This window comes from Anser brachyrhynchus (genome assembly GCF_964034855.1).
Source record: "Anser brachyrhynchus genome assembly, chromosome: 10".
NCBI classification, from domain to species: domain Eukaryota; kingdom Metazoa; phylum Chordata; class Aves; order Anseriformes; family Anatidae; genus Anser; species Anser brachyrhynchus.
In genome coordinates, this window is record NC_137705.1 from 13,165,719 (window position 1) to 13,187,050 (window position 21,332).

The window sequence follows — 21,332 nt, forward strand, 5'->3', positions numbered from 1 at the left end:
ACCACCATCTTAATCATTCCAGAATATAACCGGGACTTCCAAGAAGTTATCTGTGGATGGTAGACATGGTGGAATACTGCCTAAACTTCCATTCCCTATTTCCCCTCCCTCCCTCCTCAGGTATACCCCCTTCCTGGTGTAAGACATCACGATTGCTCTAGGGAAGTAGGAAATCTATCTTTTTATCTATAGGTAGTTATAACTTTTTTTTGGCATGTCTTTCCACCCAGCCCTATTGGAGAAGTCTTCCGTGCACGCTTGAGACAGTTCCCCTCTCTCGTGAACTGCTGTACCATTGACTGGTTTGATGAGTGGCCTGCTGAAGCTCTGCAGTGTGTTGCCTCCTCCTTCTTTCAGGAGATTCCACATCTTGGTGCCAGCACTGAAGTTGTTAATGGGATGGTAGGTGCTACACTCAACACACAGAGCACAACTGTATGCTCATGTGCCACCTCTCCATATGTACGCAGATGGGCAACAGCTGCAAGACACGTGCAGAAAAGTCCTCTGCTCTAGTAGTAGTAATGTTTCCTAATTGCTTCATTCAAATCCAGACTCAGTTAGCCTTTGGATGCCTTGAAATGGCCATGTTCATTTCTTACCTGCTGTGTGTCATTGAAGCCCACGTGCACATACTAGCTCTGCTGTGAATGTGTACATAAGCTCTTTGTAATCCTAGCCCTGGGCTCTCTATGGGCACCTCATAGGCCTGCGTAATGTGCAGTTCTGGATAAGATTGTTTATTTCCTTTCTCCTTGTAGATTCAAATGTGTGTAGAAATTCATCAGAGTGTAGCAAGGAAGTGTCAAGTGTACCTGGCGGAGCTGGCCAGACACAATTACGTCACTCCCAAGAGCTACCTTGATTTCCTCAGCATCTTCAGTTCCCTGATTGGAAAGAAGAAACAGGAGCTGAGGACAGCCAGGAAGAAGATGAGAAGTGGCCTGGACAAGGTTTGTCCCTCACAACCACTGCTCTGAGCAGTGATTTTAAAGCTGCAGAGATGCAGTGAGATGCCTCCCACAGAGCACCCACTAGGGCAGCACAGACCTTCCCTGGGGCTCTCACTCTGTTCTGCTCCTGCAGCTCCAGCAGACAGCAGAGGATGTAGCGAGGATGCAGGAGGAGCTGGAGTCCGCCCGCCCTCTCCTGGCACAGGCAGCCAAGGACACGCTGGCAACTATGGAACAGCTGCAGGTACTGCTGCTGGGCAGCCCTGCAATTTACACATCTGACTGCTCAGATTTGCACAGCACACAGGGAGGCCTTGCAGGGATTGCATAAGGTTCTGCTTGATCTGAAAGCATAAGGGCCCCAGATTAGCACAGCAGGTATTTGTGCAGAACAGCACTACCAGGGAGAATAGCCTCCTGCTGTGAGGACCCTGCCCTGCTGTTGGTGGGTACCAGTCACAACCTCCCAGCCTGCTAGCAGAAGCAATGGTTCATGTGCCCCTGTATGAAACCACAGCCTAGTGGAGCAGGAAACCAAACTACCAGCTCCTTTTCCTGGTTTAGCTCTTCACAGACACAGACTACTACTAACTCAGTCCCGAGGTGGCCTGAGCAGCTCTAAGACCAGACTGCTGCCTATGCAAGATCTCCTTTCTGTGCATCCCAACATCAGGGAGCTGATCCAGCTACAGCCTGCTCCTGCCAGCCCAAAGCTCAGAGACCATCACACAGCCACTCATATCACTGCAGAAAAGGGAATTGTCCTCTGTGGGCTCTCAATTATCTTCCCTCCTCGTGTTCCTCCCTTCCCTGCCTGTCTCCCACTGTAGAATGGCCAGATTGAGACACAAACACCATACAACTCTGTGGGGGGGGGCAACACACAAGTCTTCACTTTCTCATCTCTCACGCTTCCCAGAGGTGGTCTGATCCACTCACAGAATAAGGTTTGGCTATATTCCATATCCCCTCTGCACCTCCTGGTAGTGCTTTAATCCTTAGGGGCAGGCAGAAGTGATAGTTACAGAGAAAAAAGCCTCAGCACATCTTCCTGTTCCTCCATATCCCTATGCACTTGCTGTCACATCCATTCCCTATGCTAACATGAAAAATGGGTAGAGCAGATAATTCCTGCAGGGCTAACGCTGTTCCAGGGCAGGCAGAGCTGAAACTTATGGATCATCTCTACAATCTCCTGCTGGAGATTGGAGCAGCTAGGCCTCAGCATGTGCCTGCTGGAAGAAAACACATGACCTGACAGGACAGCTGTGATTCTTACCTAGCAATGCAGAGCACCAAATAGGTGCTGTCTCCAGCCATGCTTCTGAGGTTGTCTTTGCTGCTGCAGGTAGACACAGCTGTGGCCGAAGAGACAAGAAATGCTGTGCAGGCTGAGGAGATGAAGGCCAAAGAAAAAGCCCAGAAAGCCCAAGCCATTGCAGACGATGCTCAGAAGGACCTGGCTGAAGCCCTCCCAGCCCTAGATGCTGCTCTGGCCAGCCTGAGGAAGCTAAACAAAAATGATGTTACAGAGGTAACTGACTGGGGGGGGGCGGGGGGAGAGGTGCTTGTGTTCATGGAGGACATCTCTGAGGTGCATCAAGGCTGGCAAGGCACTGCACATAGCTTGCTCTTGCTGTAGCTGATCTCAACAGTACTTTGCAGCAATTCCTCTTCTATAAGCTTGCAGTATCCACAGCCTTTTTCAGCATCTCCATCCTTTCCCTTGGGCTTGTGCAGTGGGCTGCTTGTCCATCTACACATCCTCCACCAGCCACCTCTTTTTCACTTCCCTGTCTTACAGAGAAAGTCATATTGTAGTCAGTTGCAGGGCTGTCCTTGTCCATGGGGGTAAGTGGCAGGCCATGCTATGATGTGGCCCTGAGTGTTGACTGCATGGCATGGATATAGATCTAGCAGCACACTGAGCCAGCAAGCTCTTTAGAATGGGGATCCACCACCAGAAAAGAGAAAGAGGCAAGGGCCAGGGGACTGACTTCAAGGAAATCTGGCTTGAAATAGGACGGTCAGAGAAAAGAAGGTGGTCCTGAGTCTGCAGTGGGAAGTGGCAAAGTCCATACCCATAGCTTAGAGAAACCTCAACAACTGTCAGCTGCAAATACAGTGATCAGCAAGGAATGGTGCTGGTAGATATAAGGTATGAGTTTTCACTGCATAGGGTATGACAGCTATGAAGGAGAACAGGCTTATTGCTCTGCAACTGTGAATAACAGACTTTTATTCCCCACAAAACATGCACAATTTTTCCCCATGAAGGTTGGGAAAGACACAGTGTCAGTCCACTTCCCCCCCAGCACCAATCCTCTTACAGAGCTGGTGTGGAAAGTCTCATAACTATTCAGAGCTTCCAATACCAACTCACAAGATGCTTCAGTTTCTTACACATCAAACCCACCCATTGGTTTCTGGAAAATTCAAGGATTAAGCAACACGCTTATCTTAAGCCTAGCTGCTGCACCACGACCTGCCACTAAAGCCAGGACCACCAGGGATCTCTCCCAGTCCAAGATTTTTGGCTCAGCCCAACCAGAAGAGAACACCACCTCTACAGCAAGGAGAAAGCACCACTTTGGCCTACTCCTTTGTGTTGGGCAGCTCCATCAGCAGCCTCTTGGAGGAAGCCAACGCTTCCTTCTCCAGCTCCTCCACCACCTCTCTCAGCCGATCCTCACTGCAGAAAAAATAAATGTAGAGGTTGCGCTCCACCTGCAGGATAGGGTTCTGCAGAGATCTGCGCTTGACCTTCAAGTCACTCAGGAGGTCTGTCAACTTCTGGTAGAGCGTGTCCTGCATAGCAATCAGTTGGTGCGTCAGTTCAGTGGTCTCCTGAGGGGCAGAACGCAAATGCATCTGAATGCACAGAAGGGATTTCTTCCCAACCTTGGAACATCTCAGTTCACCAGAAACAAACTACCTGCCTGATCCTCACCTCCACCTATATCCAGGTCAAGGCCTCTCTGAACAGATGTGGCTTACTGGGCCACCTTGTCACCTTAGTCTCTATAGTTAAGAGCCCATGCAATGACAATCACTCTTGACCAGCTCAGCCACTGCCTCACTGTGTAGCTTTCTGTACAAGGCAAGGATCAGGCCATCCTCTTCCCCTTTAGTAGGGTGAGATGCAGTAAGTACCCACCCACGTGGGCCCAGAAGGATGGCACAGCCAGCTGTGACTTGCAGCCCTGTGCCATCCTGGAAGAACAGAAGGCAACCAGAGGTCCTCGCTTACCGGAGAGCAAAGCTGCAGCTGGTTGGAGTTGTTGTACAGCAGCCGGTAGAGCTTCTCTGTGGCAGACTCCAGGGCAGGGAGCTGGGGCATAGGAGCTGCCAGCTGTATTTCCAGTGCCCTCCGATCCTTGACCAACTGGGAACTGCAAGCTGCTATGGCCTCATAGCTGCAGGAGAGCTGCTCATCCCGATCTTGCCCCACCAGCACGTCCCAGAGCCTGCAGGAGGGGACAGCCAGCCAGAGGTGTGAGCATCTGCCAGCACTGAGGAAAAACAGGGCTCAGGGGGATGGTGTGCTATGGGAGTAGGATGCCAGTGGTCATGACATGACAGTGAGAGGACAGCCACTCCCTATGAGCAGCCCATGATCTGAGGATTTGGAAAGAGCACCATAGAGGACAATTGCCAAGCTGACTCAAGAGCTGAGCTTTTATAGTCGGGGACTCCTTGCTGGCAGACACCAACAGCAGGTACTGCAGAGCAGTGCAGGAAGGACCGGGAATCCGCTATCAGGGCAGGGCATCCAACTGCAGAAAGCATTTGCATTGCCAGAGGAGTTCCAAGCAGCTTCTGCTTCCCACTGGCACATCTCATCCATCCTCTTCATGCCTGAAGATGTGCCTCTACATTTCATCCTAGGAAAACTTCTCTCCATACTCCTTCCCTTCTTCAAGCCTATGTTTTACTGCATCACCCTAAGACATCCATTTCTTCCTGGCTACCATCTCCTGGGGAATTTCATACCACCAAGAAGTCGGAGTGTTCTGCACTGGTAGCGGAGCACTACCTGGTAGCTTGTATCAAGCCAGATGCCCTCCCTGTTCCCATGCCACCTCCTCCATGTGGAGTTTGTTCCCCATGCACACACATATCCAGGTCCTTACCGCATGGTGGTGAGGTCTTTGGGCTCTGTCTGTGTGCGTACGCAACCCTTCACGGAGGAGTCAGCCTCTTTGAAATAGTCGTGATACTCCTGCAGCTTGGTCTGGGCATCCTTCAGGAGAGTTTCCATCTCTCTCAGCCAAGCAGCCTTCTGGTCCAGTTCCTTTCTCTCCTGCTTCAGCTGGAGCCCCAACAGATCCAGGCGGCTGTGCTGGCTCGCCAGCCACGCCGCTGCCTCCTCCTGCCTCTGGGCAATGTCCTGCAGGCGAGCAGTTTCCAGGCTGAGCTGCGCCTGCAGGACGGGCAGGAGAAAGAGGCAGGCTGCTGCCTTCAGCAGGGGCAGCAGCTGCTGGGCATGGGTGTGCGCAATGTCACAGCGCAGGGCACAAAGCTGCTCCTGGAGCATGGGGGTATGGCTCTGGAGCTGGGCCTCCACTGCACGCTGTGTGAGGGAAGATGAAGGAGAGCAGTGTCAGGGCACGCTGCTAACGCTGCCTAGCCCAGCCGCAGACTCCACACACTGCAGTGCTCCAGCATCTGGTGGGAGGACTGCTGCGGCACAGTCACACCGCGCCACAACGAGCGTGGTTGGGAAGGAGCACTGACCCTACCTTGTTCTCCTTGATAGCTTTCAGAGTCTTCTGGGCCCACTGCAGCGCAGCACTGTGGCCTTCCACTTTGGCCGTCATGGTTATAACCTCCCTCTGGGCACAGATATATGCGTTCTCCATTTGTTTCAGCTCCTTCCAGTAACTGCATTGGTTCCCTGATAGCTCATCTACATTGGTCCTGAGGCTTTTCACCACCCTTGTTTGCTTGGTGTCTGTTCTCTCTGGGGCTTTTTGGCTGCCACCTCTCTTCTCCGCATCCCCCATACTCGGCATCTCACTCCCACTGCTCCCCTCTGCTAGCAGTTCTGCCCTTGAGCCTTGGAGTATTATTTCTTGGTTTTCTTCTGCTGCCACCTGCTGTGTCTCTGCACACTCTGGACAAAGAGCTACTTGTCTCCCTTCCAGTATTTCCCAGGCTAAGTCCATCTCTGTCCAAGCCTCCAGCGTTTCCTGCAGACTGCTCTCTCTCCGCACATCTGCCCCCTGAGCATCGGGAGCGTGGGCAGTCCGTGGCAGGACCTGCTGGAAGAACTGCTCAAACACATCTGCCGACAGTTGTTCCAGCTCGATGTAAGAACTGAGGTCCATCTCATACAGCATCGCTGGTGACCGGTCTTTGTCCACTTCCCCGTGCCAGTTCACCAGCTGCTTTGCAACCTCGCTGATCTGGTTCAGAACAGCACTGGCTTGGAAAACCTCCACTTCCAGGTCCGCTTGAGCCTTCCTCAAGGCCCGCTTCACCACCTTCTCCTCCTTCTGCAAATAGCTCAGCTCCTGCTGCAGACCGGCTGCCCAAACCTGCAGCTTGTTGTGCCGCCAGAGCTGACGCGCACGATAGTCCTTCAGCTCCTGGACCTCCCGCTCCAGGGCCTCTAGAGAGGGTCCCTCAGCCTCTGGTATCACGCGTGGGACCCGGTGACACTTCTGCAATGCCTGCTCAAGTTCATCACCTTCCAGGATGGGCTTGCCTGCAGCCACCAGCGCATCGTAGGCCTGCACCTCAGCTGGGCTCAGCACGTTCTCCTCACCCACTGTTTTGCAGAACCACTCAAGGAACTGCTCTGTCTCGGGACAGTCAAAGAGCCAGTCAAAGTCACTCTCACAAAGGGTTTCTGCCTGAGGGTAGACCAGCTGAAGGGTTTTCACGAACTCTGCTCCTCTGTTGACTGTGTCCAGGAAGGTCTGGGTGCGTCTCTGGCCGAACATGGCAAGGTGGCCAACACTAGAAGGGACAAAGCTGGAGTTATTCTTCCCACATCCATCTCAAAGGTTCTCTAGCAGCACTCCTACCAGTCTGATTGAGGAAAGACTCCATCAGTCTCTCCGCAACTGCTGCAGACCACAGGGCGCAGGCCCTGCAGCATTTCCAGGGTGGGATACAAGACAAACAAGAGCCCTCAGAGCAAGGGAGAAAGCCTGCCCATGCCCTGTGTCTGTACTGCCCCCTTCCCAGGGCTGTACAGCTCTGGCTTCTTTATTAAGACACCTACATCCTGTAAATACCCATCACAGAGCACTAGGACAGGCTTTTTCAGCTTACTCACATTTTTCTCCATGCCCTTTCTGATAATCAGCTCTTTCTTCTGATACTACCTCTCCTGCCTGCCTGTGTGCTGCATCCTCTAGGTGTCCTTCCTCTGGTCCAGAGGAGGTTGAGCACCCCATCTCACCGAGGACCAGGCCAACCCATTCTCTTTGTTTGGATTTAAGGTACGAGCAATGCAGCGGCCTCCCCTTGGTGTGAAAATGGTGATTGAAGCAGTGTGCATCATGAAAGAAATCAAGCCCAAAAAAGTGGCAGGAGAAAAACTGGGCTCCAAGGTGGATGATTACTGGGAGCCAGGCAGGGCCCTTCTTCAGGACCCTGGGAAGTTCTTGGATAGCCTGTTTAAGTATGATAAGGTAAGTGGTGACAGAGGGAATCTGTGACTAGGGATCAGGTATTGCCTTACACAGCTCCTCCTCACAACAGTGAAGCCTAAAGCTCCTTCCAGGCAACACCCTTCAGCAGCACTGGGGATGTGTTTGGCCTGGAAGTCCTCATGACAGCTGACTGCTCTTCATGAATTTGGGCAGTGGGACCCAGACACACAGGTCCTCCCCTTCTCTCCCTCTGCTCTTTCTGCTTGGAGGAGCTGGATAGAAATCCTGACATGGGATGGGAAGGGATTTACCCAACCCTACAGCAGTGTCTCCCAGGCCTCAGCACACAGCAGTGTGATTCTCACTCCAGCGTGATGCCTAAACCACCCTGACAGGTCCTGGACCAGGCTGCAGTCACTGTGAGAAGCCTTTTCTGACCTCCCTCAGTCAGATCTCCGGCACCCTCATCTCCAGTCTCCTTTGTCTCCCACCGTTCCTCACAGGACAACATTGCAGACACCGTGATCAGGGCCATCCAGCCATACATCGACAGTAAGGAGTTTCAGCCAGCCGCCATCGCCAAAGTCTCCAAAGCTTGCACCTCCATCTGCCAGTGGGTGCGTGCCATGCACAAGTACCACTTTGTGGCCAAGGTCGTGGAGCCCAAGCGGGTAAGAGGCAACATGGCTGGGTTGCTCTTGGTGTTAGGGAATGCAGGACTAGCAGTCCCCTCCTGCAGGCAGTGCTGAGAGTTACCAGCTGTGTTGTACAAGTCAGGGCTTACACTCAGATCAAGCCCTGGCAAAGCCACCAGGCCCAAAAGCCCATTAGATTAACGAATTCAGCTTAGGACACACTGAAACAGAGTTAATCCTGTGCTTCCAGAGTCATTCCCACATTGCACTTGTGCTTCAGTCTTAATTCTCTCCAAGCCTAGTGTTTTCTGTGTTATTTTGGGGCAAGCAGAGGAACCTTTCCTTCTGTTCAACAGTGGGCCACATCCTGAACTTGTGTAGGCTCACACAGGCTGCTGTTTTTTTTGGAGCTATACAGAAAAGTCTTCCTCACACCTGTCTTTATTTCTGGGCTTGCAGAACCTGACATTAGAGTTCAGCAGGTCAACCTTTTGTGTACAGGGAAGGATCTCAGTTCCAGCTAGTGCCCTTATGGGGGAAAAAAAAAATTCTTCCCCAAACCAGCTTCTGCTCTAAGATCTCTGGCTTTCCGGGGAAGAGCCTGGCCACATGCTCAGCATATCCACTGTCTGCTTGTCTATCTCCTCAGCGAGCCTGGCGGGAGGCAGAAGAGGACCTGCGTGCCACTCAGCAGGTCCTTGAGGCAGCTAAGGAACGCCTGAGGGATGTTGAAAGTGGTATTGCCGTGCTGCAAGCCAAGTACAAGAGTTGCATAGCCAAGAAGGAAGAGCTGGAGATGAAGTGTGAGCAATGTCAGCAGAGACTGGACCGTGCTGATACGGTAGGGGACACAACCAGGTTCTTCCTGCTTATATGAGACAGCAGGATTTCAGGCCGAGGAGCACAGTGCTGAAAATCCCTGTGCCTGCCACTTCCAACAGCCTGCGGGTCATGGCAATACTAGGTTGGAGCTGGTTGGCCAGATCTCAGCAGCACATTAGGGTTGGTGAAGCTAAGCTTCCCCGTGCCACAGCTTTCTTAGCTAGCAACGGGGCTCCGGGGACAGTGAAGAGCATCCCAGTACACCCAGGACAAAGTGCTTAAAGCTGGGGACAGAATTTAGGATATGCAGGCACCTCTGGTCCCTAAAGTCACCTGCAGTATTACCCAGAGATTAGCAGGTCCAGGACAGAGCAGCTCTCACCCATGTAACTTCTCCCACAGCTTATAAACAACCTGGCCGATGAAAAGGTGCGCTGGCAGGACACCGTCGAGAACCTGGATTACAAGATCAACAACATTGCTGGGGATGTGCTGGTCGCAGCTGGCTTTGTTGCCTACCTGGGCCCCTTCACAGTAAGTGTGCAGTGCTTCCTGCGAGGGGCTCAGTAGCCACTCTGCTTTCCTGGCCAGATGGGCTGCAGGTCACATTCTGTCAGCTCTTAACCCCAAAGCAGGGTGCAACCTGGTGCACTTCCCAGCCCCTCTGGTAACCTCGTTGCCCAGGATGTCTGCTAGCACATCCTCACTGTGTGCTCTGAGCAAGGTCAAAGCTGTAGCACCATAATCCCTTCAAGCAGGGCACACGGAATAGGGCAAAAGGATGCAATATCCCTCCTGGATCTCTCCATTCGTGCTGGAGGCTACACAGAATCACACTTGAACAGAAACAGGAGAATGAAATGCACACAGTATAATAGCTGCTACAAAAAGAACAGCTCTGATTGTGCTTCTTGTGGCAGGGACACTACCGCATAGCGCTGTGCAAGGAGTGGCTAAGCCAGCTCTCAGAAAACAACATTCCTCACACCAAGGAACCAAACCTGATCAGCACACTTGGAGACCCCGTGGAAATCCGCTCCTGGCAGGTAAATTGCAGAAAAGACAAACACCCCAGACTGAAGATGCAGGGGATAGGTCTGCCTCAAGCAAAGGCTAAAACACTCAGCGTGCAATTCACTGGGAGCTACTGTACCAGAGGAGAGACTCCAAACCAAACAGCTCAACAATTGCTGCCAGGGCTCCTTGTACAACGAGCAGGAGAGGACCAACAGCATCCAGGGCAGCAGCAGCAGCTCTGGGGGCATCACACACCTCAGTGCACTGGGTTTATGCTTTATGTAGTGCGCCATTAGAGCAAAGCCCTGGCCATAGCATGCCTATGCCTAACTCCACAAGCATGGCTCTGTCCCGTGGCTCAGCCCCTTTTCAGGCAGAACTGCATCTCTGCAGTACCAGCATCCCACCATCATCCCCCACCCAGCCACAAGCACTAGCACACAGGCACCAGGGTAGTAAGAGCTTCTCAGGATAGGCCCTATTACGTATCACAGCTACCATCCTGGATGACTAAACAGAGCCCAAATGCTTGGAACTCCCTGAATCTGGGCCCAAGAATCAATCCAACATACAGCAGGCACACACATTAAAGGGAGAACAGGCCACTTAGCATCTGAAACGTTAGATGAGTTGTACCACATTTCAAAGCATTCCCAGCAAACAGACTTTTCTTCCCAAACAGATTGCTGGCTTACCCAATGACACCCTGTCTGTGGAGAACGGGGTAATAACCCAATTCTCCCAGCGCTGGACTCACTACATAGATCCCCAAGGACAAGCAAACAAGTGGATCAAGAACCTGGTAAGAGCTGTGAGGCAGAAAGCCAAGCCTGCAGAACTGGAGAAGCAGCTTTCTGCTAGGAGCTGTGCAGAGCAGCCTCAGGTCTTGTGCTGCAGAGCTGCCAGAACCCCCACTACTGCCCCAGCCTGGCCCTTCCAATACCAGGCAGGGACTGCATTCATCCCAGCTGAATTTCCCTGCTTGGGGAAATCAGCACAGGGAAGCAGGCTTGGGCTTTTGTAAGCAAGTGAGGCCTCTGATTCTGGGAACCTTACACTCTTCACCATTACCCTAAAACAGAACAATACTAGCATGACCCATAACAGCCTTTAAAGCCTCTAGGACAGAGGGCTCAGGGTGACATTACCCAACTCACGAGCACAATACCTGCTGCCAGACCGCTGGGAACACAGGCCACTGCCTCTTCTCTCCCTCCAGAGGGCGACCCACTGCCCTTTTAAAGGGCTACGAGGAAGACTGACAGCTGCTCCCGTTGTGCTCCCCCATGGGCTTTTCCCACCCACCTGCTCTCACTTTGCAGACAGATGAAGCGGGAGTTGCCAGTACAGGGCTCTGCAGAGGCAGAGCTGCCTGAAGGAGTCTTTCCTGAGCGCCCTCCCCCCCGCCATTTCTGCTGCCCAGCTGGGCTCTGTGTAGTGTCTGGTGATGCCTTGTGAGTGGGCTAAACTTGCCAAAATAGCAAAAAAACTAGCTGAGCAAGAAGATGTATAATTTCTGCTGCTTTGGGGAGTTAAATCTGCCCAGCAAGAGGTGTACAGTGCATGTGAAGGGTGGGCAAGGCGCATCAGAAATGGGATTAGATGCCCTTGGTTGACTGAGCCTTAGCCTGCACACCTGAGCAAACATCCCATCAGCGAACATGCTGCAGGCCTGGCCTCAAAGTTAGGACCCAGGTGTGCCATTCCCCCCATACACCCTTCATCTCCTCAGCATGGTGGGAATGGAGCCCTTAGGAGAACACCTGCACAGCACCGTGCTCTTCTCCATCCCTGCCTGCTCCTGCTGCTTTTCAGGAGAAGGTGAACAGCCTGGAGGTGGCCAAGCTGAGCGACCGGGACTTTCTCTGCAGTCTGGAAAAAGCCATTACTTTTGGGAAGCCTTTCCTGCTGGAGAACGTCGGCGAGGAGCTGGATCCAGCCCTCGAGCCCGTCTTGCTGAAACAGGTTCTTTATCTTGCGGTGGTGAGGGGTGACTGTGGTGGCCAGGCTGGAAGGGGGCTTCCTGCCCTGGGTGCAATGGGACTCGGCGGGTTTGCAGGTCTCCCTGGGCAGGCAGCTTTCACCTGAGTGCTCCCTCTTCAGTGCTCATATGTCTTGGCCAGGGCTCCGATGCGTTGGCAGCCTCCCTCACACCCCAGTCTCCTGCCAGCAGGCATTTTGTCTGTGCCTGGCAGTTAGGGCCATGAAATGTGGAATATAGGTTCAGGTGTTCAGGTCTTCCAGGCACCTTTGAGCTCCTCTGCCCATCTCTTCAGGCTCTCTCCTCACCACAGAGCCCAGGACACAATGAGGTGCCTTCCCTCACAAGAGGTAGGTGTCCCAGCCCTTCTGCCTTTGTCTCTCTGACACAGACCTACAAACAGCAAGGCAACACAGTGCTGAAGCTGGGGGATACGGTGATCCCTTACCATGAGGATTTCAAGCTGTACATCACCACCAACCTGCCAAACCCTCATTACAGTCCCGAAGTTTCCACAAAGCTCACCCTCATCAACTTCACCCTCTCGCCCAGGTACGTGCTTACTCCTGTAGCTGCTCAGCCTCATTCCTCACTGTCCTCAAGCCTTTGGGCTTGTTGTCCCTACCCTCGTCCCTGTGGCTTTTGGTGCAGTGGCTTGGAAGACCAGCTGCTGGGACAAGTGGTGGCTGAGGAGCGGCCTGACTTAGAAGAGGCTCGAAACCAGCTGATTGTTAGCAACGCTGAGATGCATCAGGAGCTGAAGGAGATAGAAGACCAGATCCTGTATCGGCTCAGCTCTTCTGAAGGAAACCCTGTAGATGACTTGGAGCTCATCAAAGTGCTGGAAGCATCCAAGCTCAAGGCAGGGGAGATCCAGGTAGGAGATAGGGGTGCTCTTCCCCTGTAGCTGCACATCCCCTGCCAGCACTGCACAAACCGTGATGTCTCCTGTGTCCCTCAGGCCAAGGTGAAGGTGGCAGAGCAGACAGAGAAGGACATCAACGCCACACGCTTGCAGTACGCGCCTGTCGCTGTCCGCACACAGATCCTCTACTTCTGTGTCTCAGACCTGTCCAACGTGGACCCCATGTACCAGTACTCACTGGAGTGGTTCCTCAACATCTTCCTCATGGGGATCAGTAACTCCAAGAGAGCAGGTGCCTGCCTGAAACGTCATCTTCTTCATCACACCATGTTCCTGGCCTAGAAGTTAGGGCCCTAAAGAGTAAAGGCAAACGTGCCCACTTGCCTCAGCTTTCGGCATGGCTCAGAGCTGCCCGTGGTTGTGTCCGCACAGCAGGGTAGTTGTGGGCTCAGCCTGCCCTCCACTCGCTTCCCCACTACTCTGCTGCCACGGCTGACCAGGCTGGAGAGGTGTTAGTGCCACTCACAAGCTGCATGCCATCCTGGCATGGTGTGGTTCTGCTTCTCAGGGAGCTGCCTCCACGCACAGGTTCTGGCTGCTGCTGTCAGGCTGCAGGAGCCCTCCCCTGCCTGGTTGTGCGTCCTAGGCAAGGGGGTATCATGGTGGCTGGGCCCCTTTAGCCTGCTGTGGTGCAGTGACTCTCTCCCGGTGCTGGGGCAGCGCTTTCTTCCATGCCAGCTCTCTCCTGAGCAAGAGCAGAGGCAAGCACCTCTTCATCCACCTGCAGAAAACACCCCTTTGGGGGCTGCTTTCTCCAGGTATGACACCTGTCCCGAGCCCTTCCTCTGCCATGCAGTGATCACACACCCACACCAGGAAACCTCTGGCACATCTGGATGGCACGCTGAATCTTACAGCCTTTCTCAGGGGTTTCTGTGCCAAGTCTGTGTTTGAGGGCAACATCTCTTCTTCCTAGGCAGAGAGTGGCTGTGTCCCTGTGACCGGGCACTGACAGCACCCTTGCACTGACAGCGCACCCTCTGCTTCACCCACCACCTTTGTCTGCTTGCTGCCTTTTTTCCAGATACCGTGAAGGAGCGAATCACAAACATCAACAACTACATCACCTTCAGTCTGTACAGCAACGTGTGCCGTAGCCTCTTTGAGAAGCACAAGCTCATGTTTGCCTTCCTGCTTTGTGCGCGGATCCTGATGAATGACGGGCAGATTGATATGGTGAGCAAGTCACCCCAGTCCTTGAATATGATCCCTGCGGGGCAGCTCGAGCCCAGGTGGTCAGCTCCCTCGCTTAGCATGCTGGCATGGAAAAGGACCCTTGTTCCCTGGGGCTGGGCATGGATGCGACAGGCTGGTGGGCAAACCTAGGGCTTTTCTGTTCATTCAAGAGCTCAAACCTTTCCCTGTGCCTATATGCAGGCTGCCTAGCCTGAACCACTGCAGCTTCTGCCAGTCTGCTGCTAAAGTTAGTGAGTTCAGAAGGGGCAGGCAGGGATTCGAGGCTGCAGCACCGCAGAGGAAAGCTAACAGCGACTGAATGGCAACACTGATCTCACCAGACCCTCTGGTTCACTTATGCCTCCACACACTCCCCTGGCCGGAGAGGCGGCCAGAAAGTTGCTACAGAATATTTCTGAAACGTGGCGTGAACCCACATGCTCCGGGTCCAGGCAGGTAAGCTGCAATCCCTGACCTGTTCCCAGGAGGAGTGGCGGTACCTGCTGTCAGGGGGAGCCATAAAGGAGATGCGGGAGAACCCAGCTCCAGACTGGCTGTGTGAGCGAGCGTGGGGAGACATCCTGGCCTTGAGCAACCTGAAGAACTTCTCTGGCTTTGCAGATGACTTTGCAGCTAATCTTCAAGCGTTCAGGGCCATTTTTGACAGCCCTGAGCCTCACAGGCAAGTATCGCGTGCTTTGTTGATCTTGCTGTACTGCACCTGGCATGTAATGGCATCCCTGGGAGAGCACGAGGAGCTGATCCAGCCAGCTCCACTCATAGTGCCACACAAGGGAGAAGACGAGGCATTGTCTTGTCTCCTTAAGGGTAGAGCTTGCCTGTGCAGGCCTGGCTGGGGTTTGGGTTTCTGGCCCTGTTGCTTGCCCACGGCAGAGCCCAGAAGCAGCTGTGGCTCTGGTTTGGCCACTGACGGTTTCAAAGCTATGGACAACAACCTCAGCCAACTGGCTGGATGGTCCTTGATCCTCCTGAAACCCCGTGGCTTCTTGCAGGTAGCTTGGGTGCTTCTTGAGGAGCTGCAGGATCTGACGCATTCCCCCCCAAAAAATACATCTAATTGCTTTGCAGAGAGCCCCTGCCCCAGAAGTGGGATGCTGGGCTTGATGCCTTCCAGAGGCTGCTGGTTCTGCGGTGTCTGCGGGGAGATAAGATCACCAATGCCATGCAGGACTTCGTGGCGCTGAACCTGGATCAAACCTTCATTGAGCCGCAGGTACCAGCCAGAAGGAAGCAATGTTGGGGCCAGGAGGAGAGCAGGAGGCCTCAAGCCGGCTGCAAAGTGGCCTTCAGCATTTCCCAGTTGCAGTGAAGCTGCTCGTGCCTCTCTCCAGACATAGAGTTAGGGCTGCACCAACAGAGCCCCCAAAGCTGGAGAATACTTCTGTCTGAGAGGAAGGATATCCTGCCTCTTGTCCACAAGTTAAACTGTGCTGGGAGAGAGCAGTTAGTGCAGGTGTACAAGAGTTTAAACAGCAAACGGGAAAGTAGTCACTGCCCTGCCCGTAACCCTGCCCAAAGGAGAGCTGTACCAGGCCCTTATTGAACGTGCTCCTGGCCTCAGTCCCCAGGACCACGCTGGGGACACAGAGAGGAGCTGGGGGTCGGGCTGGGGGAGGCAGTGCTGCGCGTGGTGCCACAACGCAGCCATGGCGCTCGCTCCCACTACAGTCCCTGCGCTACAACAAGCTGTCTGTGTTGCAGACCACCGACCTCTCCGTCGTGTTCAGGGAGTCCAGTGCCACCACCCCGCTCGTGTTTGTGCTGTCTCCAGGCACTGACCCAGCTGCCGACCTTTACAAGTTTGCTGAAGAGATGAAGTTCTCCAAAAAGCTCTCTGCCATTTCTCTGGGCCAAGGCCAGGTAAACTGCTGGTGCTGACCCGGGGCAGGACTGTCCTGCTAGCACCCCTGTGATCTCACCTGGTTCCAAGGAGGCCAAACGCTCTTGCAGGACAGTGACAGCATCCTCCTGCCCTGGGGCCCTCACTGTCCAATATTCTGCTAGCTGGAGGAGCCAATTCATCAGGGAGGGCTGCAGCTCTTCCCCTGATAGAGCCCTCCAACTTCCTGAATCCATCCCGAATTCTTCCATTGCACCCTCCCACACCACGGCCCACAGACTCGGTGAGCTGTGAAGGGCCCTTGCTGCACCCTCAGCAGGTGGTGGTGGTTCACTTGCGCCCCAGGGACAAAGCCAGGCTATCGATCTGGAAAGGGGTCCTGCCACCCAGCGGCATTCTCTCTGTCCAGCTCAGCAGGATGCAGCCTGATGGGCTGGGGCCTGATCTCCTCTCATCTGCCCCCTCAGGGCCCCCGTGCTGAAGCCATGATGCACAGCGCCATGGAGCAGGGCAACTGGGTCTTCTTCCAGAATTGCCACCTGGCTCCCAGCTGGATGCCTTCACTGGAGAGACTCATCGAAGGCATTAACCCCAACAAGGTGACGCCCACCCCCTGGCTGAGGAAAACCTTTGTTCCCACCCCACACAACAGGGTGGCTCTGCTGCCCAGCAAGCAGTTTGCTGTGCCCCCCTGGGATCTCCTCCTCCAGCTGCATTGCTTTGCAAGCAGCCCTGTTCCTCCCGCTCTGCGAACCAAAGGAAACCACCTCACCTGGTGGCCACTGGAGCAGGGGGACATGACGTTTGCATCTCCCCTCTCACAGAGGACTGCAGCTTTGCTGCTGCTGTAGCCATTTGCTGAGGTTTCCAGTCTTTGGGCCCTTTGGTGTCACACACAGCCCTGGGGTTCCAGCAACTGGAGGCTTGCATTGAGCTGTTTTACCCGGCAGCTTCCCCTCTGAGAGGGAGACTGGAGCACCAGGAGGAGCCCAGACCTAGTTCCAGCCCGCCCACAAGTTCCCCAACAAACCAGGGCATCGGTGCAGGGAGCACTCACTGCCTTCTGACCCTCTAGGTGCAGCAGGACTTCCGCCTCTGGCTCACCAGTCTGCCGAGCAACCGCTTCCCTGTGTCCATCCTCCAGAACAGCTCCAAGGTGACCATTGAGCCCCCCCGTGGGGTCAAGGCCAACCTGCTCAAGTCATACAGTAGTTTCAGCGATGACTTCTTGAATTCCTGCTCCAAGGTAAGGAAGGCCCAGGTTCTGCTTCCCAGTCTGTGCCTGCTCCTATGCACGTACTCCCCTAGCCGTTGCTTTTCTTTGGGTACAGATCTTCTCTCCTAGAGCTCTCACATGCCAGAAGAGGGCTGGTGGCAGCTCTCGTAAGCCTACACCTACTCCATGAGGAACCAATTAGAAGTTTCAATATGAGAAACAGAAGCAACAGTATTGTGGAGACCTGGTGAAGACACTTGCAAATTTGTTTAAGCAAGGGAGCAGGCCCACAACCTTCCCTAGTGCAGCAGCTTGTCTGAGGTTTCTACCTCTCTGGGCTCCACGCTGAGTTGGCGCATGTCATTTTTTCCCTGCCACCAGGTCCCAGCAGGAGCTTACCTCATCCAACAACATCTCCTCCCAAGCTGAGCACCTCTTCTCCCTGCTTCTCTTCCCACAGGTCACAGAGTTTAAATCCTTGTTGCTGTCACTTTGCTTCTTCCACGGGAACATGCTGGAGAGGAGGAAGTTTGGGCCTCTGGGATTCAACATCCCCTATGAGTTCACAGACGGAGACCTCCGCATCTGCATCAGCCAACTAGAGATGTTCCTGAGTGAATACACAGACATCCCGTACAAGGTGGGTGTGTGAGCTGGCCCCTCCTGGGCAGAGAGCAGGCTCACGAAGCGTGCACGGGACGGACAGCCGTTGTGGGGTCCCTCACAGGTTCTGAAGTACACGGCTGGGGAGATCAACTACGGCGGCCGCGTGACTGATGACTGGGACAGGCGTTGCATCATGAATATTTTGGAAGACTTCTACAAGCCGGAGGTTCTAATTCCGGAGTTTGCTTATTCTGAGTCTGGGATCTACAAACAGATCAATACTTCCTCAGACCTCAATGTAAGTACTTGAGTAACGGTACGCAGCTTCATAAATCTGGGCGGGGATGTCACCGGAGTACAGTGGGGCTGTACTTTTCCCTGAAACCCACAGCTTTTCCATTTCCCTGGGGGAATATAAGTTTGTAAGAAACTGGGGATCATCAGCGGTTTTCGGGAAGCTGCATCTGATTTAAGCAACAGGAAGAAAATCTTGTCCATGTGCACAGGAGGAAGTTGTAGCTATTGCCAGAATTCCCCATCTGAAGGCAGTTAGTTATACTCTGAACCACTTTGATGTCACATACCTAAAGTGCCTGAAGAGCTTTGTGCAGAGGCCACTACAGGAGGCTCACTGCCAAGCTGTCCACTCTTGTAGAATATATTTGTTTTGACACAAGTGTGATTTAATTCCCCAGTCAAACCATGAACTAGGGCTATAGCTTTTGTTCAGCCACTACAGCTGGCTCAAAGGAGCTGCAACTCCCTCAGCGTCCCCTTCTGCATCAGCCGCTGCCCCTGATTCAAAGCTGGGAGTTACATTTCCTGGCTGAACAGGAGACAAGGAGCTGTGTAAAAGTCAGAATCTCAAGCCCTAAGACAAGGAGTAGCTTCCACCTGCACCTGCAGGTTTGCGGTCTGCTGGGTTTAAGCTCATCAAGCAGCCCTGGTTTTAGTTGTTTCTTTCTGACCAGGCCCATGGCAGCCCTAAAGGGTACCACAGCTCCGGGGCTCCCAGACCTGCCGTCTGCCTCACAGCCCTTGTGGCTTCCTCTCCAGGGGTACCTACAGTACATCAGAAGCCTGCCGCTCAACGATAGCCCGGAGCTCTTTGGTTTACATGAGAACGCCAACATCACCTTTGCTCAGAAGGAGACCTTTGCCCTGCTGGGGGCCATAATGCAGCTGCAACCCAAGATGTTGACGCTGGGCGGCCGCAGCAGGGAGGAGGTGGGTGCCCCCTTCCCATCCGTGCGGTGCCGTGAGCGGCACACACAGGAACACCGGCTCTCCACGGGAGCAACGCCAGCGCCACGCTGCCTTCCGGCCGACGGCACTGCCATCCGGGTGGTGGTTCTCTCCCTTCCCAGCGGCTGCGGCCGGCAGGATACTCACCTGCTTGCTGCTTGCTTTCCAGCTCGTGGAGGAGACCTCAAGGGACATCCTGGCAAAGCTGCCTGCCCCCATGGACTTGCAGGAGGTGATCCGCAAATACCCACTGCTTTATGAGGAGTCCATGAACACGGTGCTGGTGCAGGAGGTGATCAGGTAACCCCTTGTGGGGTCCTGTCCTGGGCCAGCAATCTGCTGGGCCCTTGGGGAATGGCAGGGATGTGCGAGCCCCTGCTTCCACCCCCGCTCCCTTCCCCAAGGAACTTCATTACTGAGCGTGGCAGGGAGGTGGCAGCAATGGTAATGACTCTGCTGTCCCAGACAGAGCCTTCAGCTGCTCCCTGTTGTGCAGGGGCTGATCCGTGTCTCTATCTGCTACTGGCAGCAGTCCAGGGCTTGGGGAGGGAGGCAGTTACAAGGACCCCATCCAAGAGGATGGAAGATGGAGGTTACATGGGGCTTCGCTCATCGTACAGCGAGCCAGACCCTCTGGGCAGACGCGGTGATGAAGCCCTGTACCGGGTCACTCTGATCCCTCTGCAGAAATACCAGCTTTTTCTCTGTAGGTACAACGGTCTCCTGGAGGTGATTGCACAGACACTGAAGGATTTGCTGAAAGCTCTCAAGGGCCTGGTTGTGATGTCTTCTCAGCTAGAGCTGATGGCCAACAGCTTGTACAACAACGCCGTCCCTGCGATGTGGAACACCAAGGTACAGCCCAGCTGCCCAGGGGAGCTCACCTGACCCAGGGGTGAGCTGGACAAATTCCACAGCTGGGCTGTGCTGTCTCACACAGCACAGACTCCTGCCCCTGGGGCTTGCAGATGTCCCCTGCCTCATGCAGGAGGTTCTCAGCCCTAGGCTGGATGAATCCCTGGGCTCTGGGCAGCTGTCAGCAACTCAGGCACGAGGTTTAGGGTATCCTTGTATGAATTCACCACCTTCCCCTGTTGGTCCCCCACAGGCCTACCCGTCACTGAAGCCCTTGGCATCCTGGGTGAACGACTTGGTGCAGCGGATTGAATTCCTGAAGAAATGGATCAACCACGGGATCCCCTCCGTGTTCTGGATCAGCGGGTTCTTCTTCCCACAGGCTTTCCTCACAGGGACACTGCAGAACTTCGCCAGGAAGTCTGTTATCTCCATCGACACTATCTCATTTAGCTTCAAGGTAAGTGAGGCAGCCAGATTTTTTGCTGGATTGCTTCGGAATTTGCTGATTGATAGAACAAAGCAGCACACAGGCATAGCTCTAGCCCCAACCTGCTCAAAAGTGGAGCCAGTTGCTGCACGTGGAGCCCATCATCCGCGATGTGCTCAGATACATACACCACCACCACCAGACACCTTCACGAGGCAACCAGAGACCTCTCCATCTCTCCAGACCTGCTCGCATTTCTCTCCGCAGGCTTTTCCTCAGACTGCTGGAAAACCCAGCCAGCACCTCCGAGAGCTGGGGCAGGCTCCCCTTTGGTAGCGCTGACTTAGCCAAGAGCAGCGTAAGGGGTTTCACGGGAGGTCCTGGGGGCTGAGCCTCCACGGCTGTGCCTTGCTCACAGCCCTGGGCCCACTCTCCACCGCAGGTCATGAAGGAGTCAGCAAGCGAGCTCTCTTGCCCTCCCGCCGAAGGCTGCTACATCCACGGCTTGTTTCTCGAAGGCGCCCGCTGGGACCCCTCTGCATTTCAGTTGGCGGAGTCCCGTCCCAAGGAGCTGTACACCGAGATGGCGGTCATCTGGCTGCTTCCTGTCCCCAGTCGCAAGCCTCCAGCCAACGGCATCTACCTGTGCCCCATTTATAAGACGCTCACTCGTGCAGGTAGGTGCCGTGAAGCCAGGCCTCCAAAAACCAAGGAGACCATAGAACTAGCTAGGAAAGGCAGCCCAGGAGAGGCTTCAGGAGCTCTTCCGCCTCCTGCTGTGCACTGGCATTGGAGCAAGGAAAAAATTGGATTGTGCCTGCTCTGGTTGTGGAGAGTGTAGCCAGGCACCCTACTGACACAGCTGGCCCCAAGCCCTCACCCTAAAATACTCAGCCTGCCACCTTGCACCGGGATGGGACATGGGGGTCACTTGTACAGGACTGCTGCAGCTGCCCCGGCAGCCGGGCTGCAGTATCTCCCTCCCTCCTTTGCTTCCCCCCATCA

General features: G+C 54.3%; 2 protein-coding genes across 17 annotated transcripts in view; one reads left to right on the forward strand and one right to left on the reverse strand.

Annotated features, from left to right (window-relative positions):
- Positions 1–21,332, forward strand: part of DNAH1 (dynein axonemal heavy chain 1) — a 78,401-nt gene that overhangs the window by 56,478 nt on the left and 591 nt on the right. For 8 of the 12 annotated variants that reach the window (XM_080606249.1, XM_080606244.1, XM_080606246.1 and 5 more), the window contains 27 exons: positions 231–402; positions 762–953; positions 1,087–1,197; positions 2,302–2,487; positions 7,406–7,597; positions 8,062–8,229; positions 8,843–9,034; positions 9,418–9,549; positions 9,936–10,061; positions 10,715–10,834; positions 11,848–11,997; positions 12,405–12,565; positions 12,665–12,890; positions 12,975–13,170; positions 13,963–14,114; positions 14,600–14,800; positions 15,208–15,348; positions 15,837–15,995; positions 16,443–16,574; positions 17,051–17,221; positions 17,652–17,831; positions 17,919–18,095; positions 18,854–19,024; positions 19,212–19,342; positions 19,753–19,897; positions 20,151–20,357; positions 20,770–21,322. In XM_080606249.1, the coding sequence (XP_080462375.1) occupies positions 231–402; positions 762–953; positions 1,087–1,197; positions 2,302–2,487; positions 7,406–7,597; positions 8,062–8,229; positions 8,843–9,034; positions 9,418–9,549; positions 9,936–10,061; positions 10,715–10,834; positions 11,848–11,997; positions 12,405–12,565; positions 12,665–12,890; positions 12,975–13,170; positions 13,963–14,114; positions 14,600–14,800; positions 15,208–15,348; positions 15,837–15,995; positions 16,443–16,574; positions 17,051–17,221; positions 17,652–17,831; positions 17,919–18,095; positions 18,854–19,024; positions 19,212–19,342; positions 19,753–19,897; positions 20,151–20,357; positions 20,770–21,168 (4,690 nt within the window). In that variant the 3' untranslated portion in view covers positions 21,169–21,322. Of the gene's footprint in view, positions 1–230; positions 403–761; positions 954–1,086; positions 1,198–2,301; positions 2,488–7,405; positions 7,598–8,061; positions 8,230–8,842; positions 9,035–9,417; positions 9,550–9,935; positions 10,062–10,714; positions 10,835–11,847; positions 11,998–12,404; positions 12,566–12,664; positions 12,891–12,974; positions 13,171–13,962; positions 14,115–14,599; positions 14,801–15,207; positions 15,349–15,836; positions 15,996–16,442; positions 16,575–17,050; positions 17,222–17,651; positions 17,832–17,918; positions 18,096–18,768; positions 19,025–19,211; positions 19,343–19,752; positions 19,898–20,150; positions 20,358–20,769; positions 21,323–21,332 lie in introns of those variants that run through there. The other 4 variants (XM_080606254.1, XM_080606245.1, XM_080606255.1 and 1 more) reach the window with 4 other exon arrangements.
- On the reverse strand, positions 2,872–11,757 carry LOC308200447 (HAUS augmin-like complex subunit 3). Of its 5 annotated transcripts, none has more exons than XM_080606264.1 (6): positions 11,190–11,757; positions 9,361–9,471; positions 5,696–6,917; positions 5,087–5,526; positions 4,204–4,420; positions 2,872–3,800 (listed from the first exon to the last, which is right to left on the reverse strand). In XM_080606264.1, exons 2-6 carry the CDS (start codon positions 9,399–9,401, stop codon positions 3,549–3,551), a joined length of 2,172 nt encoding a protein of 723 aa, XP_080462390.1. In that variant the 5' UTR covers positions 9,402–9,471; positions 11,190–11,757; the 3' UTR covers positions 2,872–3,548. The 5 variants fall into 5 exon arrangements, with proteins under 5 accessions (XP_080462390.1, XP_080462389.1, XP_080462392.1 ...); XM_080606263.1 differs by having other exon boundaries at positions 11,181–11,757; XM_080606266.1 differs by lacking the exon at positions 9,361–9,471.

Bases quoted from the DNA above. Each gene is read 5' to 3' on its own strand.
- LOC308200447 (XM_080606264.1), bottom strand. From the start codon at position 9,401: ATGGGTGAGAGCTGCTCTGTCCTGGACCTGCTAATCTCTGG. The intron at 5,527-5,695 runs GTAGGGTCAGTG...TCCCTCACACAG, and splicing joins AAGCTATCAAGGAGAACAAG to CGTGCAGTGGAGGCCCAGCT. The intron at 3,801-4,203 runs GTAAGCGAGGAC...TCTGCCCCTCAG, and splicing joins AGCTGCAGCTTTGCTCTCCG to GAGACCACTGAACTGACGCA.